Source organism: Lethenteron reissneri, chromosome 49, assembly GCF_015708825.2.
Source record: "Lethenteron reissneri isolate LAM-NWPU_2019-01 chromosome 49, ASM1570882v1, whole genome shotgun sequence".
Lineage (NCBI taxonomy): Eukaryota > Metazoa > Chordata > Hyperoartia > Petromyzontiformes > Petromyzontidae > Lethenteron > Lethenteron reissneri.
The window spans coordinates 2,228,201-2,248,148 of record NC_083827.1 but is presented as its reverse complement, the minus strand read 5'-3'; the positions used below and the strand labels follow the sequence as shown (position 1 = coordinate 2,248,148).

The following is a 19,948-nucleotide window of genomic DNA, read 5'->3' as shown; positions in this document are numbered from 1 at the left end:
AGTTCTGTTTTTTTTTTTATTAAAACTGGAACTTTTTTCAAATTGAATAAGATTCACTTTTGTTTGCTTTGTACGTTCATCATTAAAATGTCAGTTGCTATTATTATAGCGAGACATTTGTGCTGCGAGTAAAAGCGTGTACGTTTTGGGTTATATACCCAGTGCAAAAGCAGCCACGTTACTCTTAAAGGGCAAACCAAATCCTAGTCCAATATAACACAAATCAGTGGCAGTGTCTGGCTTGGTCTATGGTAGTTACTGCAACATTCACAACAAGCATCAAGTAATGATACAGGATTTTTATTCCTTGTCAACAAACATTTGTCCTAAAACAGACAGCTTTGCGGTGTATGGCTGGCTTGGCGATCCCATTATGGCCGTTGTTCTTCTATGGCCAGATTTCCTTTTGGCCCCCGCTTCTTGAGGTCTGCTGCTATTGGTCCACACACTTCCATTGTGTTCGTCTTTGTCAACCTGACTCCAGTCTGACGGTGTGTAACCACCTGCATTATCTTTGGGCGCTGCATTCACAGCTTCTTCAAACAATCTCTTCAGGGTCAAAGTTTCGTCTTTAAAATGACTGCAGCAATACAGAGCCGCTGGGTCGATGGGGTGGGCTTCTGTGTTAAAGATGTAGCCCCCTGCGCCGAGGATGCATTCTCCAAAAGGAGTGGACACACTGTCCTGATACCTCACCACTGTTGTGTAAGAAGTTGTCCGGGTCGAACAGGAGATAGAGATATTTTGTGGTCTCGGCCAAGAAAAACGATTCCATTCGATTTTCCAGTCTTTGATCTTGAACATTTTTTACCTGCAAATAATCAAGACTTTTGGAACAGGCTCTCAAATGTACAAAGTTTACTGTTTGTTAACGGTTAAACAAATCACATTGTTGTTAAATCGGTGTATTTATGATGTGATGTTACTGTCTACGTGCGGTCAAGACTTTCAGAATAAAATTACATTTTAGCAGAAAACTAATTCGTGTTTATTCACGACTGATGCTCAATAGGTCGAGCTCGGCCGTGTTTGTGCTAAATACTCATTGGTAGCAATTCACACAACTTCATTGGGAACGGTTATGAACAAACACTAAGAATTATTCCAACTCACCCAAGTCTAATAACAATGGAGTCAGGTCCACGAAAACAAAGAAAAACACAATGGAAGTGTGTGGACAAATTGGTGAGTGGGGTATACAATTATTCCACTCACCAAGTCTAATAATGCACAACATCCTTTATTCTGAGTGAAGTGTTAAATGTATTCCTTCTATGCAAAGCCTTTGTGCATCTTTATTATTGCATCTGATGCAAATAACTTGATAGCAGGGGTATTTTTTGCGGTTGTCTTGCACTTGAAAATGATTATTGGAATAGAGGCAGTGATAAATCATATACACCCATTGGAAATGTGGTAAATAGGATTTCTGATGCACTTGTTCATGAGCCCAATTGTAACCAACATCCTGAAAGAAATCCTTTACCGTTGCATATCCACACTCCACGCGAGCATTCTTCTCAATGGCCTCCAAGATGTCCTGGCCCAAATCCAACAGAAAGGGGTCCTTGGTCGCTCGATAGAGGTACATGGCACTTTCCACAAGCTCTGCGGAATTAACACGAGCGCTGCAAACGATTAGCAACCACAGCACAGGCAGCAGGGGGTGTGCCGCCCTGAAAAGGTGGAGACAGATGACAGAGGCATTGTACTGTGGCTGACAATATTCTAATCGTGCTTCAAGCATCACGTCACGAGACAAAACGTCCGCTCCGAACTCTCGCTGCGAAGTACAATTCCAGTCGACACCAGCCAGCCCGTATCAACCGGCATCGCCACTGAAACGTATTACACAGACATCGGTGGTCGTATGTTTCACAACGGCGATGCCGGGAAGATCCACGGGCTCACTCTTCCTGCCTGAACGCCATGCGAGAATCCGGGCGGCATCAGGCCCATTGCACGAGCATCAGCACCGCATAAGCACGATTCTGGCTGGCTGGAATTGTCATGAAATCACCATTCTGGCCAGCTTGAATCTGGAATAGTTAAGCTAAGAATAGCTGCAGCCTAGATAAGATAGTATTGCACGAGTCAAACATTACAGACCACCTCAGACTCTCATTCAAATGGTCAGAGCCTTTTATCATGGGAATCGTACAAAGTAGAATCTGAAACCGTTTTTTCTGTGTTATTGCCTTTCAGAAGCTTGGGAATTGATGATGCAATTTGAACATGTTTTATTAATTTATTTAAGGGGCATCACGGTGGTGAGATGTTATCTCCTCGCACGGTATACAGGTCGGGGTTTCGATCCCGACCCTGATGCCTGTATATTTCGAGTTTGCATGTTCTCTCCATGGTCGTGTGGATTTTTTGTCCGGGTCCTCCAGTTTTTCCCTCCACATTTAGGAGCATGCATTGAGATTATTTCCATTATTTTGCTGCTATTTTGTTGAGCTATCATTTGTGGCCAGGTCGCTTCTGAAAAATAAGTTAATACCTTGGTGGGCTTTGCCTAGTAGGTAAATCGAAAGATGGTTTAGTTGTATCTGTATGCGTTGTGGGTGATTTGTTTACCTATCTTATACTTTGCACTACTGTCATGTTTGTATTGTATGTTCTTACCCACCTCTATTGGACATCTGTGAAAAGGAGCTTTATAGCTCATCAGATTCCTCCAGTATATATATTCTGATTCTGTAATTCCTACAGCAATGGTCCACCATTTAAAGTGACGTTAATTAATCAGCCCTCGTTACATGCAGAAGCAGCCAACCCCGTGCTCACCGGGGCGGAGAGGGTACCCCTCCCGCTTGTCGACGGTGGTGCTGTGTGGGATGTTGTAGAACTCTGGGAGGCCACCAAACTGCCTCCACACTTGATGGTAGTTGTGCAAAGTTTTCATGGCACTGTCGATATTTCCCACCAAACTCTGAAAATGGGATACAAGCCGTACATACATTTCTCACCAAAATTTTTTTTTTTATCACGGTCAGCACAATGGAGGTTTATTCAATTTTATTCATTTATTGGGAGACAAATTTTCTGTGATTTTTTTCCAGAAAAATAAACAGCAAAAAACATTGGTAATTGTCTTGCCTGATGTTGTTATAATCCACCTTATTGCACACACACACAACCTGAGCCCACGAAGTATCGTACCCTGGACCTCGAGGAACGAGCTCTACAAGGACCAGTGGGGTCCCACTGTGATGAAGAGTGTGCGTACCTGTAGTCCTGGCCAATAGGCATCCAGCGACTGAAAGACTGGCATTGAGACGGTCCCCTTGCTCATGTGAACCCACACATACCAATCATCATGCTTCATGTACTTCTCAATTGCTTCCGAATACTCTGCAACGAAACGCATGCAAACCATTGACTGTACTGTTCATTGATAAAAAAAAAAATTGCTGGGTATAAACTACACACATCGTGAAGAGATTTAACCAAAATGTAAAAAAAATAAGTAGATCATCTATTATCCGGCAGCTTCGGTGGGAAGGAGGCGACGGGTTTTCGAAATCGCCGGATAATCACTAATCATTATTTAAAATAGCTTATTTTTGCACATTCTTGTATAGCATTGTTTTTAGGTGTTGTGTGTATGGTTTTAGTGTTTTACATTTGTGTACAATATGAAATTGGCATAAACATACAAATAGACAAAAATAAATATCCTACTGTAAAAAGTTACTGTATTTACTGTAACGTACTTACCACTCCAATCTCGAAGACTCTGCATGGGGTGATGTACGTACTACAACGCTCTTGTTTCAACAACTTGTGTTTGACGATCACCGGACTGATGCGAACGTCATATTACACACACTTTGACGGATCGCACTGTGTATTTTGTTATTACTGTAGTTATTAGTCATGAAAAATCTATATACCTGCAGTATTTTTAATTGTTTAAGTTGATGGATGTTGTTTATAATGTATTGTATCTCTAAAATCAAGTTTCAAGCATAGCTACTTTTTTTGTCACGCACATGGTGCCAGTGCCGATCGCCGGACTGGGTACAGCCTTTGGAGCAGTTTTGCCACATAGGCCTGGGACAGACAGAATGATGTTGGAAGCCAGATAATCGCGTGCCTGATTATCGATGATCAACTGTTGTCACAATCACTATAGCATGCCCAAAGTATCGTGTTCATTCCTCCAGTCGCCATGGAAATACCTTTGAACATTTCCATGTACTCTGGTTCATGCAGCAGGATGGCCCCTTTGACTAAGTACTCAAAGTATGAATCGATTCCAGCTCCAATCCCCGCATCCTGTGCGACCCAGGCCGACGTCTTCACATCGATGTGGTTGCCAACCTAAAGGTGATAAGAAATAAAATACACAAAGGCCATGTGTGTTGGCTGCAAAGACGATGCAAGGATGCATGCATATTTTGCAGCTTCGTTTTTTTTTATTTACTTGTCACGTGCATATCACGGGTGGATTTAGACTGTATCGTTCCGTCAGTAGGCCACAACTTTTATCTTCCAATGATTCATTGAAAGTGGTTCAAACTGGCCGAAGTCTGTGCAGAAAATGCAAATGAAGGAGGTTCGCTACTGGCTTGCACCTTCTCTGCACCTTTTTGGACAAGATATTCCGTATAGCAGGGGTCCCCAACCCCCGGGCCGTGGACCGGTACCGGTCCGTGGCCTGTTAGGAACCGGGCCGCACAGCAGGAGGTGAGCGGTGAGTCCGCGCGTGGCCCGCCCATTATTTTATTTACTACTTCCATCCGCGCCTTTTTCCCGCACTGCGTACTTGTCTCAGTCACAGTTTTGGTAAACCCACAAGCTAACCTCTAGTCAAAATGAGCCAAAAACAAATGTCACTGGAGAGCTTCTTTGAAAAGGGGGAAAGACCCAATGATGAACCCCCCCCTCCCCGGTCCGTGAAAAAATTGTCTTCCATGAAACCAGTCCCTGGTGCCAAAAAGGTTGGGGACCGTTGCAGGATGCAGGTTGATGTCAGGACAGGAGGACATGGGTAGGGGACACCTTTTTGCAGTGGTCAAGCACAACCCGAAAGAAAGTCCCACGTGTTCTAGAATGTGAAGCGGCCATTAAAGAGAAGCACTTTTTACCATAAACATCTGCACAATGATTCTACAGTGGCTCACCACATAATGGGAAACTAAAAATCTCACACGGAGAGACGCACTCGTGACGAGAGCGGATGAAAACAACCAGAGCAGCGCTCTCATAGCGTGGGTCGTGACTCCAGATGGGTCCCTCAAGTTATCAAAAGGGAGTCAGGTCTGTTGTATGATACCACTCCCACTCAGAGTTTTCTGGCCGCATAAAGAAGCACTTGGCAGTAGCCTTATTGAGACATACAAACAGGGCAAGGCCCCTTCATGGTAGCAAAGGTACGAACTGGTGGCACAACCCAGAGTAGGGTCTAAACCCCTGCAACCTAGACACAAACCTCTTCTCCGGTGACGCATTCGTCAATAGGTGATAGAGTGTGATGTGCATCAGCTGCCACCGATTCAGAGAATTAAATTATATACTTTATTTTTTTCATGAAAATTCAATTCAGGTAAAGCTTATACTTTTTGCATTGTTTCTAAAGAAAGGGGTATTTGAAGCGGAAGCACTCATCTGTATTTCTGTATTTATCAGAGCTGGATGCTAAGCAGCTCAAAGGAATAGTTGTTGGCATTTGAGCACAAATGCCTGAGACATATGCTGTGAAATGCCGGGAAAGAGAACACAGCAGGTGAATGTTGTCGAGATGATTCGACGTAAAAGGTTGGCACTGGGTGGGATACGCATGTGCAGGATGGGGGAAGGCCAATTACCGAGACAGGCATTGGAGTAGTTTCCACAAATCTGGCAAACCAAGGAAAAGACTTAAGACCATATGGTCGGATGAGACTGTCAGGGCAGAAGTTGGAGGTCACTGCGTGCCTACTGTGCAGCAACTGTGGGATCCTGCAAAGGGTGAAAAGCGTTGGCAATGAGGTGCAACAGTGGTGGTGACATCAACGGCTTTGGCCATAAAGGCATCTCTGTAATCCATAAAAATAAAGTATCGCGGTTCAAGCCACAAAAAGCGGAGCGGGCACCCACCAAACCGATGTCTGAGCGTGTTGTCCACAAAGAAAGCAGAGCTGTGCGAGCGGTGTCCTCAAAGACGGGGTCTCCGGTGAGCCGGCTGAGCGCGGAGAATTCCAAAATGAAGGTTCCCACGCCGGCCGTGCAGGTGACGCTCGTCTCAGTGGGGTGAACGCCGTGCCGCAGGTTCACCGTGCCGTATGGCATGCCCGTCGCCGTCTGGAACGCTGCACATGGGGATGCAAGCCAGCGGCGTGTGCTGCTGTGTGTGCCGAGGTTGCGTCTCTGTATGATGATGGTGGGTGACCGGGCCTCATAGTGTGGCCCCCAGGCTGTAGAATTCACTTCCACCGGATCAGTATTCTTCACTAATTTTCAGAGGGGGGGCCCACATCAGTGTGAGGACCGCCACACATTTGAAACCATTGGGTTTGATGGCACGATGGGGCTGTTTTCACATTTGTGTATTGTCAGGCGCTGCACATCAGGGGCTGCACTAAAGGCCACCAGGGGCCGCCAGTGGCCTGCAGGTCTTGCAATTAAGAACACTGCTCCGGATGTTCGCTCCGCTGACTCACCCCCTTTTTTCTCAAATTGCGCCTTAAGACGCAAATAATTCTAAGGGCCTTAGAAATAATTTGCTTTGTTTTGTGGTTGGAATTCTTTGTTTGGGGGTTGGAATTGATTGGTGTGAGCCTGTGTGTGTGCGTGTTTTGCAGTATTATTTACCCGTCACACCATGAGCCAAAGTCCAAAACATTAGTTCTCTCACTCTGGGTTCGTGCTGCTGAGTCTTGTCTGTAAGTAGGTATATGAGTTCTACGATTGCAATGAAAATCCAGCATCCCTCTTACAAATCCATTTCACGCCACATTCTACTGTAACTTGCTTCCAGCGTCTCGACTCGCGAACCCACACGTTTTCACTGCTTTCAATAATTTTTCCACAGCCCACTAAGTTCAGTCACAGTTTAGAAATCGATCGCCTGATCTGCAAGATCAGCAACCTGCTGACCACGGTTTGTTTGATTAAACAGGTGCTGCTGGAAGATATTGATCCAGAGGGGCCCATGTGCTGATAAAATTGTACAGACCTTTGTTAATCCACCATGCCATGTATATCGACTGATTGCATCGACATAGTAAATAAAAAAAAGTTTATACCTTTTGAAAACCGGTACATGCAGAAGATGCAAGAAATGTTATGGCAGAACAGGGTTAGCAGACTTGGGACATTTAATGCGGCACAAAAAAGTCGAATATGCATTCCGGAGGTAGTTGCGATGGCTGGGCACATGTTCAGGATGGTGGAGGGAGCGGGCTACTGAGACAAACATTGCAGTGGCACCCAGAGGTCATTGCCCTAAGATGTTGGGAGAATGATAAGAGTGGACCTTTGAAGTGGAACAGCAGCTGGGGATTTGTGTTTCACGAATGAACGGACGAAAGCTTTCCACAAAACGCCTCGCTCGCACGTTTCAATATTCACAAAACTAGGACCGTCGCTGTAACAACAGGGGGTTTAAACATTTGTGGCGACCTTTCGACATGAACGGGTTTCAAAACACCAAATTATACCTGGCAGGAGTTTTCTGGCGACCTGCTCAGCCATGCGGAGGAGTGGCCCTGAGCAGGGCCATCCGTCCTCCAGCTCCACACCCGCTTGCTTGGACAGCAGATGTGCAGACAGCAGGCCACCCACCACTGCCGAGAAACAGTCGGCACCAATAAGAGGCAATCCAGGGCGTCCGCCGCTACAGCAACACTCCTCTTCTACACGCTTATATGGGGGGGGGGGGGGGGGGGTGGTCTCTATCGGTGTTTCACGCATCACTTGCTTTTTAGCAGTGTGGAGGACCGCAGGTTAAAGCGGAATGATCGGACAAATATGCTACCACGTGAAAATAAATGTACGTACTTCCAGGAGGCTACCTCCAGATAAGCACTGGTCATGGGGAACCCCGATAATAAGTACGGATACTATAGAGACGATAATAGTGGAGTCAATGCACTCACATTATATAGGATCCCGCTTTCTCCAACCGCACCTCCGATTAGCACGGTTAGCTACGTACAGTGGAAAGAAGTTCAACATACATGCATACATTCGCCACTCGGGCTGTGTGTGGCTGTGTGTTCTGCTTTTAAGGCACACAACGCATTAACACCACGTGGACACATCTACACATCGCACAGCTTGGTAGCTTACCACGGATATTTGTTTCAAAAACGGACACGTTGACATCTTGATTAAAGTTGATTGCATCCTCCAGGAAGAGAGAGACTCTCTGGAACTCGGTAGTGTTTCCCAGAACCTACGCGGCACAGGGGAGAGTGAGGGGGTTCAGCAGATGAGGAGGTACAGGGCAAGAAGATAAAGGGGGGTGGGAGGGGTAAGAGCATACGTTTTTGTGACACTTATGCATAGGTGAAACATGAAAGCAATTTGACGCTGGTGCACGGTCAACCGAGGTGGTGGAATTTTACATCACGCTCGCTAACCAGCAACACTAACAGCTGTAGCTGTATAATTGTCTATTAATTACACTACCGTCACCTTTAATCATAAGGTAACTGTGCAGCACCGTGATGAGCCAGTGTTTTTCAAAGTTAAAGCGAAAGGTTACACCAACGACACGCTGCGTACGGGTGGATATTCCTTACCAGAAGCGTGTCCAACGCGTCAATCAAAGTGAGAGAAAACCTACAAGGAAGACAAGAATCAATTATTGTACATTACTGTCTGGCTACCAGACAACCCTGTCACTAGTGAGCGTGCATGCGAGCACGCAGCAAGACCGACATTAGATACCATCGCAGCAGTTTGAAGGATACGCAATTTGACTGCAGTGTACAGTTACACTGACATATCGATACCAGATAAAACATCGACTTTATGTTAAAACCAATTTAGCGTTGATATAACTGAATGTCAGCTTGTCAAGAAAGGTGAAATTATTTTTCAAACTGACATTTTGTAATACCGAAGTGGGTCCAATTGAAATTGACTGGTAGATGAGCAGAATGCGTTGAGATGGTAAACCTCAATTGTTTGTAAAACACTTTGGCAGTTAGTCAAACCCTCCAGGCACTGGGCGAACCGAATATCGCACACAACTGTTCCAAGTTAAAATGCTTCATGCATGCGTTTCAGAATCACAATCTTATTTATCCTGGAGGAATCCGATGAGCTATGAAGCTCTTTTGATGTCCAGTAGGGGCGGGTCAGCAATTTTCATTCTTAATATCAGAATCAGAATCTTCGTTTGAATAAGTGTCCAGGAGGGGCCTGCTTAGCAAGTTACAGCAGCAAACAATAAAAAAACGATAGGAGTGCAAAATAGATATAAAAAACGTGATCACCAGGGCCCGTTTGGCTCTGCTGCTGCCAACGCCACACTCTTAAATTTGGTGATCGTAGCAAAAGCCCTCTCTCAAAAGCGTGAGTGACAGTACTTGTCACACAAAAACAAAGATCCCCCGGAAAGCCTTAACCGACTGTTGGGGGGCAAGTGCTGTTAGCGAGTAGGATGGCACATGAGGGGGTGGGTGGTTAGTACCACGCCCAGCCATCTTTGCATCCCCAGTGGCGATATTTACAAATCGCATCAGGTACTCATTTGAGGCCGAATTGACTTATGGGAGGCCCAGGACCGATTCAGATAATCGTCACTGGCGTTGGCCGTGAGCGGGAATCGAACTCTGCTCGCAGGGTTCATAGTGCAGCGCGCTAACCGCTTCGCCATCGCTCCCCACACGAGCACCTTCCGTGTCCCACAACTCGGCGTCGGCCGTCGCTCACGCCCCGACACGTGGACAGCACAGCAAGAGGCACGGATGGGCTTTCAGGACATCTGCGAAAAGAAGCTTCAGAGGTCATCGGATTCCTCCAGTCTAAATAAAAGATTCTGATTCTGAACTACCAACAACCATCCCCGCCCCCCACCCCATATTAAGCGCAACCATCCGCACCTGCCCCAGGTGTCTTGTCCATCGCACGTAAGAGGTCTCAGCTCATCGAAGGGCATGGCGTTGTGCATGTAGTTGTCGTACGCGTGGTAGAACATTGCCTTGACTCGCGACCTAGAATACACGACAGCAGTGCAATTGTGACCTGTACGGGTTTCTGCATCTCTTATGAACGTGTCTCTATGTATATCCGAGTCTATGTATCTATGCGTGTATCTATGGGCTTAGTCCATTGGTCCACAGCATGGGGTTGCAACATACCCAGACTCTACCCCACCACACGTGGCGTGTTAGGGGCCGTCCATAAATTACGTCACGCGATTTTGTACGATTTTTGACCCCACCCCGTCACACGGCGTCACAAAAAGTCAGACCCCCCTCAAATATGACGTCACAAAGCTCTGCCCCCCGCCCCCCAAAAAACATTTCTATTTTGAAAATAAAATATGCTTCAAATCGCTTTAAACTATTGTCATTGTAGTGTGTATTTAATGCGGCGCTGCACTCTGATGTTGTAGGAGAAAACATTTATTAAAAAGTCTATTTAATTAAGTGGAACGTGTTGCCTATATTTATCTAAAGTTGCGCATTTTGATGTGACGTCACATTTCTCACCCCCCCCCCCTCGTCACACATCGTCACAAATGTCTGACAACACCCCCCCAGGTGCGTGACGTCATTTATGGACGGCCCCTTAGCTCACTTGGACTTGCAATGCAGACGTGCAGGTTGGATTCCATCTCCCACTCTCTCACACACCCATTATCTGGACATCTACTCGACATCTGTGACAAAAGAGCTTTAAAGCTCATCAGATTCCTCCAGTATAAATACATATTCTGATAAAGGCGAGCCACAGTAGCAAGATCGTGGCCATGCAACCCAAACCACTGCTGTGGGGTACACGCTCCTTAAACTGATGAACAGCAAAACGACGACGAGCCTCCGTCTCCTTGAAGCCCTTCCCCTCTCCCACTCGCCGTGGCCAGCCGCAGGCCACCTCCACATCGAGATCGCGACCCGAGCGCCGCTAACATCAAGCGCGCAGCAGCAGCAGGAGCAGCAGCAGGAGCAGCAGGAGCAGCAGCAGCAGGAGGAGCAGCAGCAGGAGGAACAGCAGCAGAAGGAGCAGCAGCAGGAGCAGCAGCAGCAGGAGCAGCAGCAGGAACAGCAGCAGGAGGAGCAGCAGGAGCAGCAGGAGCAGCAGCAGGAGGAGCAGGAGGAGCAGCAGCAGCAGGAACAGCAGCAGGAGGAGCAGCAGCAGGAGGAGCAGCAGCAGGAGGAGCAGCAGGAGCAGCAGCAGCAGCAGGAGCAGCAGGAGGAGCAGGAGGAGCAGCAGCAGCAGCAGGAGCAGGAGGAGCAGGAGGAGCAGCAGCAGGAGGAGCAGCAGGAGCAGCAGCAGGAGGAGCAGGAGGAGCAGCAGCAGCAGGAGGAGCAGGAGGAGCAGCAGCAGCAGGAGGAGCAGGAGCAGCAGCAGCAGCAGCAGGAGGAGCAGCAGCAGCAGGAGGAGCAGGAGGAGCAGCAGCAGCAGGAGGAGCAGCAACAACAGCAGGAGGAGCAGCAGGAGCAGCGGCAGAAACAGCAGCGGCAGGGGCAGGAGCGGCAGGAGGAGCGGCAGCGGCAGCAGGAGCGGCAGCAGGAGCAGCAGCGGCAGCAGGAGCAGCAGCGGCAGCAGGAGCAGCAGCAGGAGCAGCAGGAGCAGCAGCGGCAGCAGGAGCAGCAGCAGGAGCAGCAGCAGCAGCAGCAGAGGCCTCGGGGTACCTGTACGAGTGGAGGCGCGCGGGCAGCTCGGCCTGCGCGCCCAGCGCCGCCGTCACCGCCGCGATGAGCAGCAGCAGCAGCGGGAGCAGCAGCAGGTGGAGGCGGCGCGGGGGGTGGAGGTGGAGGTGGTGGAGGCGGCGACCGCACGGAGAGGAGACGCCCGGAGCGGACCGCGGGTGCCGCCGCGCGGCGTCCATCGCGGATCAGGACGCCGCGTCACGTGACCCCTTCCCCACCGGCCGCCACTTCCGCGTCTGCTGCTGTTGAGCGCGAGGAGACCACGTGGTTGTGTGTGCAGGCCACGTGGTTGTGGAGGGGACACGTGGTTGTGGGGGGCACGTAGCGCGTGCCTCGCAGTCGGTGTTCGATTGACTTCAATTTGTCAGCGTGTAGTCGTGGTTCGGAGTCGTTGTTTAGTATCTAAATAAATATGCGGACGGACAATACGCCGACTTTTTACATGAAGATAACATTGTGTACACAGTACCCTTTTAAACTGGTACAAAACTGACACCTTTATTCAAGGCATCATGTTTGCAATAACCACAACACAAGTAGTCAAAAAAGCAAACAAAAACAAGCAACTCTGATAATGACTAAAGCACAGCAATTTGGCACAGTAGGGGGCACAGGTTGTGTATCAGCCAGTCTTCTTGTCAGTCGACCTGTGGCAGCTGAGTCTGCCCAGTGACCTCCTTGCCAGCGGGCGTTCGACACTTCACGTGGCCTCAAGGTGCACATAGCCTGGCACAAGCGTCATGGTGACGTCAACACCACTTAGTTGTGAATGGTTGTTGTCTTTGTTGTGCGAGTCAATGTGTGTGACAGTCGCTGTGTTTGTGTACATCCATGTGTGTGTGTGCGGTGTGTATTTACATCGATGTGTGTGTCAGTCGATGTGTGTGTGTAAGTCCATATGTGTGTGCGTAGTTCCATGTGTGTGTGAGTCCATGTGTGCGTGTGTTAGTCGATATGTGAGTTTGTGTAAGTCCATACGTGTGTGTGTACGTCGATGTGTGTGTAGGTCCATGTGTGTGTGACTCTATGTATGTGTGTGTTTAAGTACATGTGTGTGTAAGTCGATGTGTGTGTGTGAGTCGCTGTGTGTCTATACGTCGATATGTGCGTTTGTAAGTCCATGTGTGATTTGTCGATACGTGTGTGTGAGTCCTTATGTTTGTGTGTGTGTAGTTCCATGTGTGTGTGAGTCTATATGTGTGTGTGCGTCGATATGTGCATGTGGAAGTCGATGCCTGTGTAATAAAGGACTTCGCCATGCACTGCTTGGTCTCCGTCACTCTTTATTCGGGTTAACACCCGCACGCGCTCTCTCGTCAGTCCTTCACGCTCCCCCGCTCCGCACACCGCTGGCCGACGGTGTGCTGAAGCTATTGCAACCACGTGGCTGATGGCGCGGATCCCCTCCGGCCACCCAACGTGGTCCAGCTTCTTAACTCTACCAACTGACTCGGAGCCCTTCCGGGCTCCCACCTATGTCCCCTTCACCACGTGATCCTGTCTCCTCCCTCTCACCACGCCCTTCCGAACCTTCCAGGTCTGGCCTCCCCATAGCGCCCTGCTGGGTCCGCCCCTAAGTTCCGCCCCCACTCACCTCGCATACTGGCTCCGCCCCCCAATACTCCGGGCCGTATGATTGGCCCAGAGGACAGCAGCGAACCCCGCTTACGCTCGCATTACACCTGTGTGTGTGAGTCGATAAGTCAATGTGTCTGTGTGCGTCTTTGTGTGTGTGTGTAAGTCGATGTGTGTGTGTGCGTCAATATATGTGTGTGTGTGAGTCGATGTGTGTTCGTGTGAGTTGATGGGTGTGTTTGTTAGCCGATATGTCTGTGTGTTTAAGTCCATATGTGTGTGTGTAGGTCCATGTGTGTGTCAGTCTATGTATGTGTGTGTAAGTCGATGTGTTTGTGTAAGTCGATGTGTGTGCGTGGGTCCGTGTATGTATGTAAGCCCATGTGTGTGTGTATTGCCGATGAAAGATACCAGCGGTGTCAGGATCGGCCTCTGTGGAGGAAGCTCGTGAAGGACGCACCTGGGCAGTATGAGGCAGTCGCCCTCCAACAACAACGGAGGGTGGAGGAGCAACGCTCACAACAACGAGGGGAGTGCCTGGTGGCTAAAGCACAGCAAGTTGGCAAAGTAGGGGGCACAGGTGGTGCATCGGCCAGTCGTCTCAGTCAGTCGACCTGTGGCATCTGGGTCTGCCCCCTGACCTCCCAGCGGGAGTTCGACACTTCACATAGCCTAAAGGTGCACATAGCCTGGCACAAGCGTCGTGGTGACGACACCGCCACTTAGTGGCGAATTGCGGTTGTTGAATGGCGGTTGTTGTGTGTGTAAGTCGACGTGTTTGTGTGTGCGTCGATGTGTGTGTACGTCAGTGTGTGTGTGTGTGTGCGAGTCGCTGTGTGTGTGCGTTATTCGATGTGTGTGTGTGTCAGTCAATGTGTGTGTGTTGGTCAATGTGTGTGCGTGGTGTGTGTGTGTGTGTGTGGAACACTAATATCTAACAATTAAGTTAGTAATTTTTACATTTATAATGTGTGTGTTTAAGTCCATGTGCGCGTGTGAGTCGATGTGCATGTCTGCGTCGATGTGTGTGTGTAAGTCGATGTGTGTGTGTACATGGAGAGCGGTAGTGTAGCGGTTAGCGCGCTGCACTATGAACCTGGCGACCTGGGTTCGATTCCCGGTCACGGCCAACACCAGTGACAATTATCTTAACCGGTCCCGGGCCTCCCCAAGGTCGAATCAGCCTCAAATGAGTACCTGGTGCGATGAGTAAACATCGCCACTGGGGAGACAAAGGCGGCCGGGCATGGTGTTGTCCATCCACACTCTCGTGTGCCGTGCCAGCCTTCATAGGTGTTCGCTAACAGCACTTGCCCTGACAGTCTGTTAAGGCTATACGGGAGATCTTTGTGTAAGTCGATGTGTGTGTGTGTCTCCATCAGGGTTGCGATTTCCGCACCAATTTCCGCAAACATGCTGTTTTCGACCGCATTTTGCGGTAGTTTCTGTGACCCTCTTCCGCACAAATTTCCGCAATTTGCGGTGATTCCTGTGAAGACTTCCGCAAATCGTGACTTCGATTCCCGCCTTTCTCGGTGCCGTACTCGCGCGGTTGGCGCACATATCTTGCGTATGCCCATTTGGCTCTGCTGACTTCTGGAAAAAACGATATGTATATATGAACTATGGATTCCTGCATTCAGACAGCGTTGTTGGTGCGCACGAACTGTGAAAAAAATCAATGAGAGCCGCGAGCTCTTGTGCGTCGAAGTACTTGTCGATGCCGTCGATGAAGCACACTTGCCACAAGTACACGACGCCACCGTTGACATGTTTGTCGCCGATAGGAATCCCTACGGTTGCATCTTTCCGGATCGACGCAACCCCCGGCGCTGTGCTCAGGGCCTTTTGCCCAGCCCCATGATGTCTCCTAGCGTCTGCCATTCGGAGCCCTCGCAGTACTCGTAGCGACAAAGGAAAAACAATAAACTGTAGCATTTTCTTTATTCATATTCTGTCGATATGCAAAACTATTAATCGTCGCTCAGATTGCAGCGCATTGGGAAATCCACTGGTAATTTTGGCCAAGCGCTCAGATACCCACGCTGTTTTCGATACGCTCAGATACACACGCGTTTCCGCTCAGGTAATATCCTCGTCCAGCGTACGCTCATTTGCCTCTGTCGTAGCTACTTTATACCTCCTGCGAATATATACACTTTACTGCTAACGATTAAAACTTTGGCGCACAGGTCGGTCGGCTGTGAGAGGGCTTTCTCTCTGCAAAACAACATCAAGCCCGAGGAGTGGTTGCTCCTCTCGTGCAAGCAGTTGAACGCGCTTATAGTTTGCGCCCGCGACAAGCCAAAACTCAGCATCTTTCACGCCGAAGACGACATGAAGTGCTGGAAGAATGCGAAGAAGTGAAAGTACATGTGCTCGTAATCACGGCTCCGCATTTGAATAAAGTATGTGGTTCTTGTGCGGAAATGCGGAAATCATATATTCATTCCAATCAGTAACTCAAAGCCCTACGTGATGCTGGGCCTTGCATGTATCCTTTCCAATAGAACGCATTAACGTGTTGTTAAAAGCGCGCGGTCATAGGAGTAGTCTTTCCACCGTTTGCGGTTGACTTTAGCAAAAATGCGGGAAAATTTGAACCCTCCTTCCGCATTTTCCATGCGGAAATCGCAACCCTGGTCTCCATGTGAGTGTTTAAGTCCATTTATTTGTGTTTGTGTAGGTCCGTGTGTGTGTGAGTCAATGTGTGTGTAAGTGAAAACAAAAATTGTGTGTGTTGGTCGTTGTATGTGTGTAAGTCGATGTGTGTGTGTGTGTGTAAGTAGATGTGTTTGTGTGTGTAATGAGATAGTGGCATCTCCTGGTTGGAAAAGAGAAGCACGGGTACAGGCACCATTATAAACATTATCCAATCCCCAAAGGGAGAGGTATCTAGGCCAAAGGTGAAGGGCAGGGCCGACCGAGAAACTCCGAGAATCAGCTAGAAAGTTCCACGAGAGGGCGTGGCCAGAGGCGGAGCCTAGCCGCGCCTGCGGAAATATAAGCGGAGGCGGAGGAGGACTCGGGGTCGGTGTGTGGAGTCTTGGGTCCGGACTGTGTCACTGCTCGCGGTCATCTCTCTCCGTCATTTGGCCACGTGGTGGATATCCTGCCGAGTTCCACCGCCCTCCCCGGCATGCCGTCAGCCAGCGGCGAGACCGGGAGCGGACGGGCGGAACCCGCCGTGTGATCAACCGTGTATGTAGTCTGTAGAAAATTCATATCTAAGTGTGAACTTGGAGAGGAGGCCGATAACGTTGGCCTGTGCTGTATGTGGAATAAAGAAGAGTACCCTCTACACGACTTGTCGCGGAAGTCGCACATTACATGTGTGTACGTCAAGGTGTGTATGTGTGGCAAAACAACCCCCTACCTCCTCGTGGTGCCGGACGGGCAATGCTGTCGTGTTCAGTGCTGTGGGGGAGATGGTCAATTCCGATTGGCCTTTCCCCTCATGGCGTTTGTAACCACCACAGCGGCCAAATGGGGGCTCTGGATGGGTACGAGGGGCTTCAATTAATTACCACTAAACCACAAATGAATTTTTTTATTAATAAGCTTTTGCCGGAGGCCCCGGGGGGACAGGCGTCTATGACGTCTCCTTGGCCAAACCCCATTTGGAGGAGCCAGCAGATTGAATCTTTACACTCGGGGCTCCTCCAGAAACAACAAAAAGCCACTACGGCCACGTGAAATGTTCGAACGCTCACTGCGGAGGAGAGGCTGCCACTCCTCTGTCACGAGCTAGACCACTACCACCTGGATCTCTGTGGTAATCAGGAGGTCCGGTGGACTGGCTCTGGCTCATGCCACCATGAGGGGTTGACAGTCCTCTACTCGGGGCAGGATACTACCAAACAACGGGGAGTGATATCAATCTTGATTTGAAGCTTTCGTGACTGCAGGAATCCATACTATTTGGTTCTTTCGGTAAAGTCACTGTTGTGCACATATGCGGGCATGAAACTCTCATGCAGCTACGGAAGCTCATTCATGCTAATCTCCCTCCCTAATCCCTCTCTCCCTAATCTCCCCCATTAACACAACTGACATGCTTGCGTCCGGGGGTAGAATTCCGTTCCAGCTCAGACCCCACTTGCTTGCTCATCACCACATATATAACCTTGTTGTAACTGCTCTCTCGCTAGTTCAGCGGTTCCACTGCTGGATTATATATATATTTCTGCCTGAGGATGACCGCTTGTGTTGCGATCGAAACGTCGTGATTTATTTTATTTTATACCTACGTGACTTTACTAAAAGAACCAAAGAGTATGAACAGGGAGTGGCTTGAATGAAGGGGGCATGGGAGCATGGCGGTGAAATGTGGGAAGCTGTAAGCCCCAGGCTACTTTGGACTCACCTTCTCATCAACCGGAGGTGAGGAGTGGTGGTCATGGTTACTTATACCCCGACGATAGATGAACATCCGTGGAGGGATGCACGCAAGGCCGATGAGTCAGATGCCTTCTATGACTTCCTGTCACAGGTGCAAGATAAAGTGGCCCCTCGGGCTAGAGTCATCTTGTTGGGTGACTTCAATGCTCGAGTTAGCCTATTATGCTGGTACCTGGTCTGCAGTGATTAGAAGGCATGGGCCAGATCAGCTCAATAACAACGGTAGGAGGCTGCTAGATTTGTGTGCAGCCCATTGCCCTGTAATTACCAACACGCTGTTCCAGCATCGGCGCATCCACACAACATCATGGATGCATGCCGGGTCCAAGCAACAACATGTGCTGGACTACATAGTGACGGACCAGCGGATGCAGGCCCGTGTCCTTAACACCAGGACCTACCATGGAGCTGATCTGCCCTCTGACCATCGACTAGTCATCTGTAAGATGCGCCTGCCATTCTTCCACTCCGGTGGTAGGTGTACACCCTGGACCCCATTCAAATCTAAGTTTGCCTGGTCTCAGCTAGCTGATGAAAGTTGCAAGCTATAATTCATCATCTCTTGCGGCTGGGGTTCACATCGTCCCCAACTCCTCCAGATGTTGAGGGTAAATGGGTGAGGTTTAGGATTTTGACTCAGGCAGCTGCAATGGCTGCTTTGGGTACACAGTCAAAACCTCCCCAAAGACCCTGGCTGACAGAGGAGGTGTTCAAGCTGGCTGAGAAAAAGCAACAAGCGCACTCTAATCGTCTACAGCATCCCACATCAGAGAATGATAAGGCTTACCGCAGCCTTCACTCGGAGGTTCGGAGAGCTGTGAGGCGCTGCAAGGGTGGTTGTCGCAGGTTGCTGAGGAGATGGAGTCTGCCTCAATGGCCCGCGATCACAAATCCCTATTTAACTCCATTAAAAAAGTAACCTGCAGCGCCATACCTATTACCATCATTAGGGGAAAAAGGGTGATCCGTTTTCCGACCCCCAGGAACAAGTTTGCAGATTTGCTGAGCATTTCTGTGAAGTCCTGGGGAGGGGAAATCCCTCGACATGGAAAACATCGTGGGACAAAGTGGGGATGGATAACCCTGCTGAGGCTGCGGTGCCTCAAATATTGGAAGAAGTCACCCCCTGTGAGTGGCTGGCTGAGGTGCCATCTATTGAGGAAGTACTAAAGGCGATCCAGAGTCTGAGACCAGGAAAGGCACCGGGAAGAGATGGTCTCCCAAGCGAAATGCTAGGGAGGGTGGCGTTTGTGCACAGACTGTCTATAATTTTAATGGTAGGTTTATTTGAACAGTGAGAGACATAATAACAACAACAAAATCCAGAAAAACGCATGTCAAAATTGTTATAAATTGATTTGCATTTTAATGAGGGAAATAAGTATTTGACCCCCTCTCAATCAGAAAGATGTCTGGCTCCCAGGTGTCTTTTATACAGGTAACGATCTGAGATTATGAGATTAGGAGCACACTCTTAAAGGGAGTGCTCTTAATCTCAGCTTGTTACCTGTATAAAAGACACCTGTTCACAGAAGATATCAATCAATCAGATTCCAAACTCTCCACCATGGCCAAGACCAAAGAGCTCTCCAAGGATGTCAGGGACAAGATTGTAGACCTACACAAGGCTGGAATGGGCTACAAGAACATCACCAAGCAGTTGGTGAGAAGGTGACAACAGTTGGTGCGATTATTCGCAAATGGAAGAAACACAAAAGAACTGTCAATCTCCCTCGGCCTGGGGCTCTATGCAAGATCTCACCTCGTGGAGTTGCAATGATCATGAGAATGGTGAGGAATCAGCCCAGAACTACACGGGAGGATCTTGTCAATGATCTCAAGGCAGCTGGGACCATAGTCACTAAGAAAACAATTGGTAACACACTATGCCGTGAAGTACTGAAATCCTGCAGTGCCCGCAAGGTCACCCAGCTCAAGAAAGTACATATACATGCTCGTCTGAAGTTTGCCAATGAACATCTGAATGATTCAGAGGACAACTGGGTGAAAGTGTTGTGGTCAGATGAGACCAAAATGGAGCTTTTTGGCATCAACTCAACTCGCCGTGTTTGGAGGAGGAGGAATTCTGCCTATGACCCCAAGAACACCATCCCCACCGTCAAACATGGAGGTGGAAACATTATGCTTTGGGG

The 19,948-nt window shown here is 48.9% G+C and overlaps 1 protein-coding gene across 1 annotated transcript; it reads right to left on the bottom strand.

Annotated features, from left to right (window-relative positions):
* Window positions 1-23: 23 nt before the first annotated feature.
* EDEM2 (ER degradation enhancing alpha-mannosidase like protein 2) lies at window positions 24-12,041 on the bottom strand. The gene is given in 12 exon segments (XM_061572180.1): window positions 24-684; window positions 686-811; window positions 1,487-1,608; window positions 2,791-2,935; window positions 3,233-3,357; window positions 4,188-4,329; window positions 6,088-6,299; window positions 7,650-7,775; window positions 8,281-8,386; window positions 8,736-8,775; window positions 10,044-10,154; window positions 11,802-12,041. Coding segments are annotated over 12 exon segments (1,836 nt in total). The 5' UTR covers window positions 11,999-12,041; the 3' UTR covers window positions 24-300.
* Window positions 12,042-19,948: the final 7,907 nt, after the last annotated feature.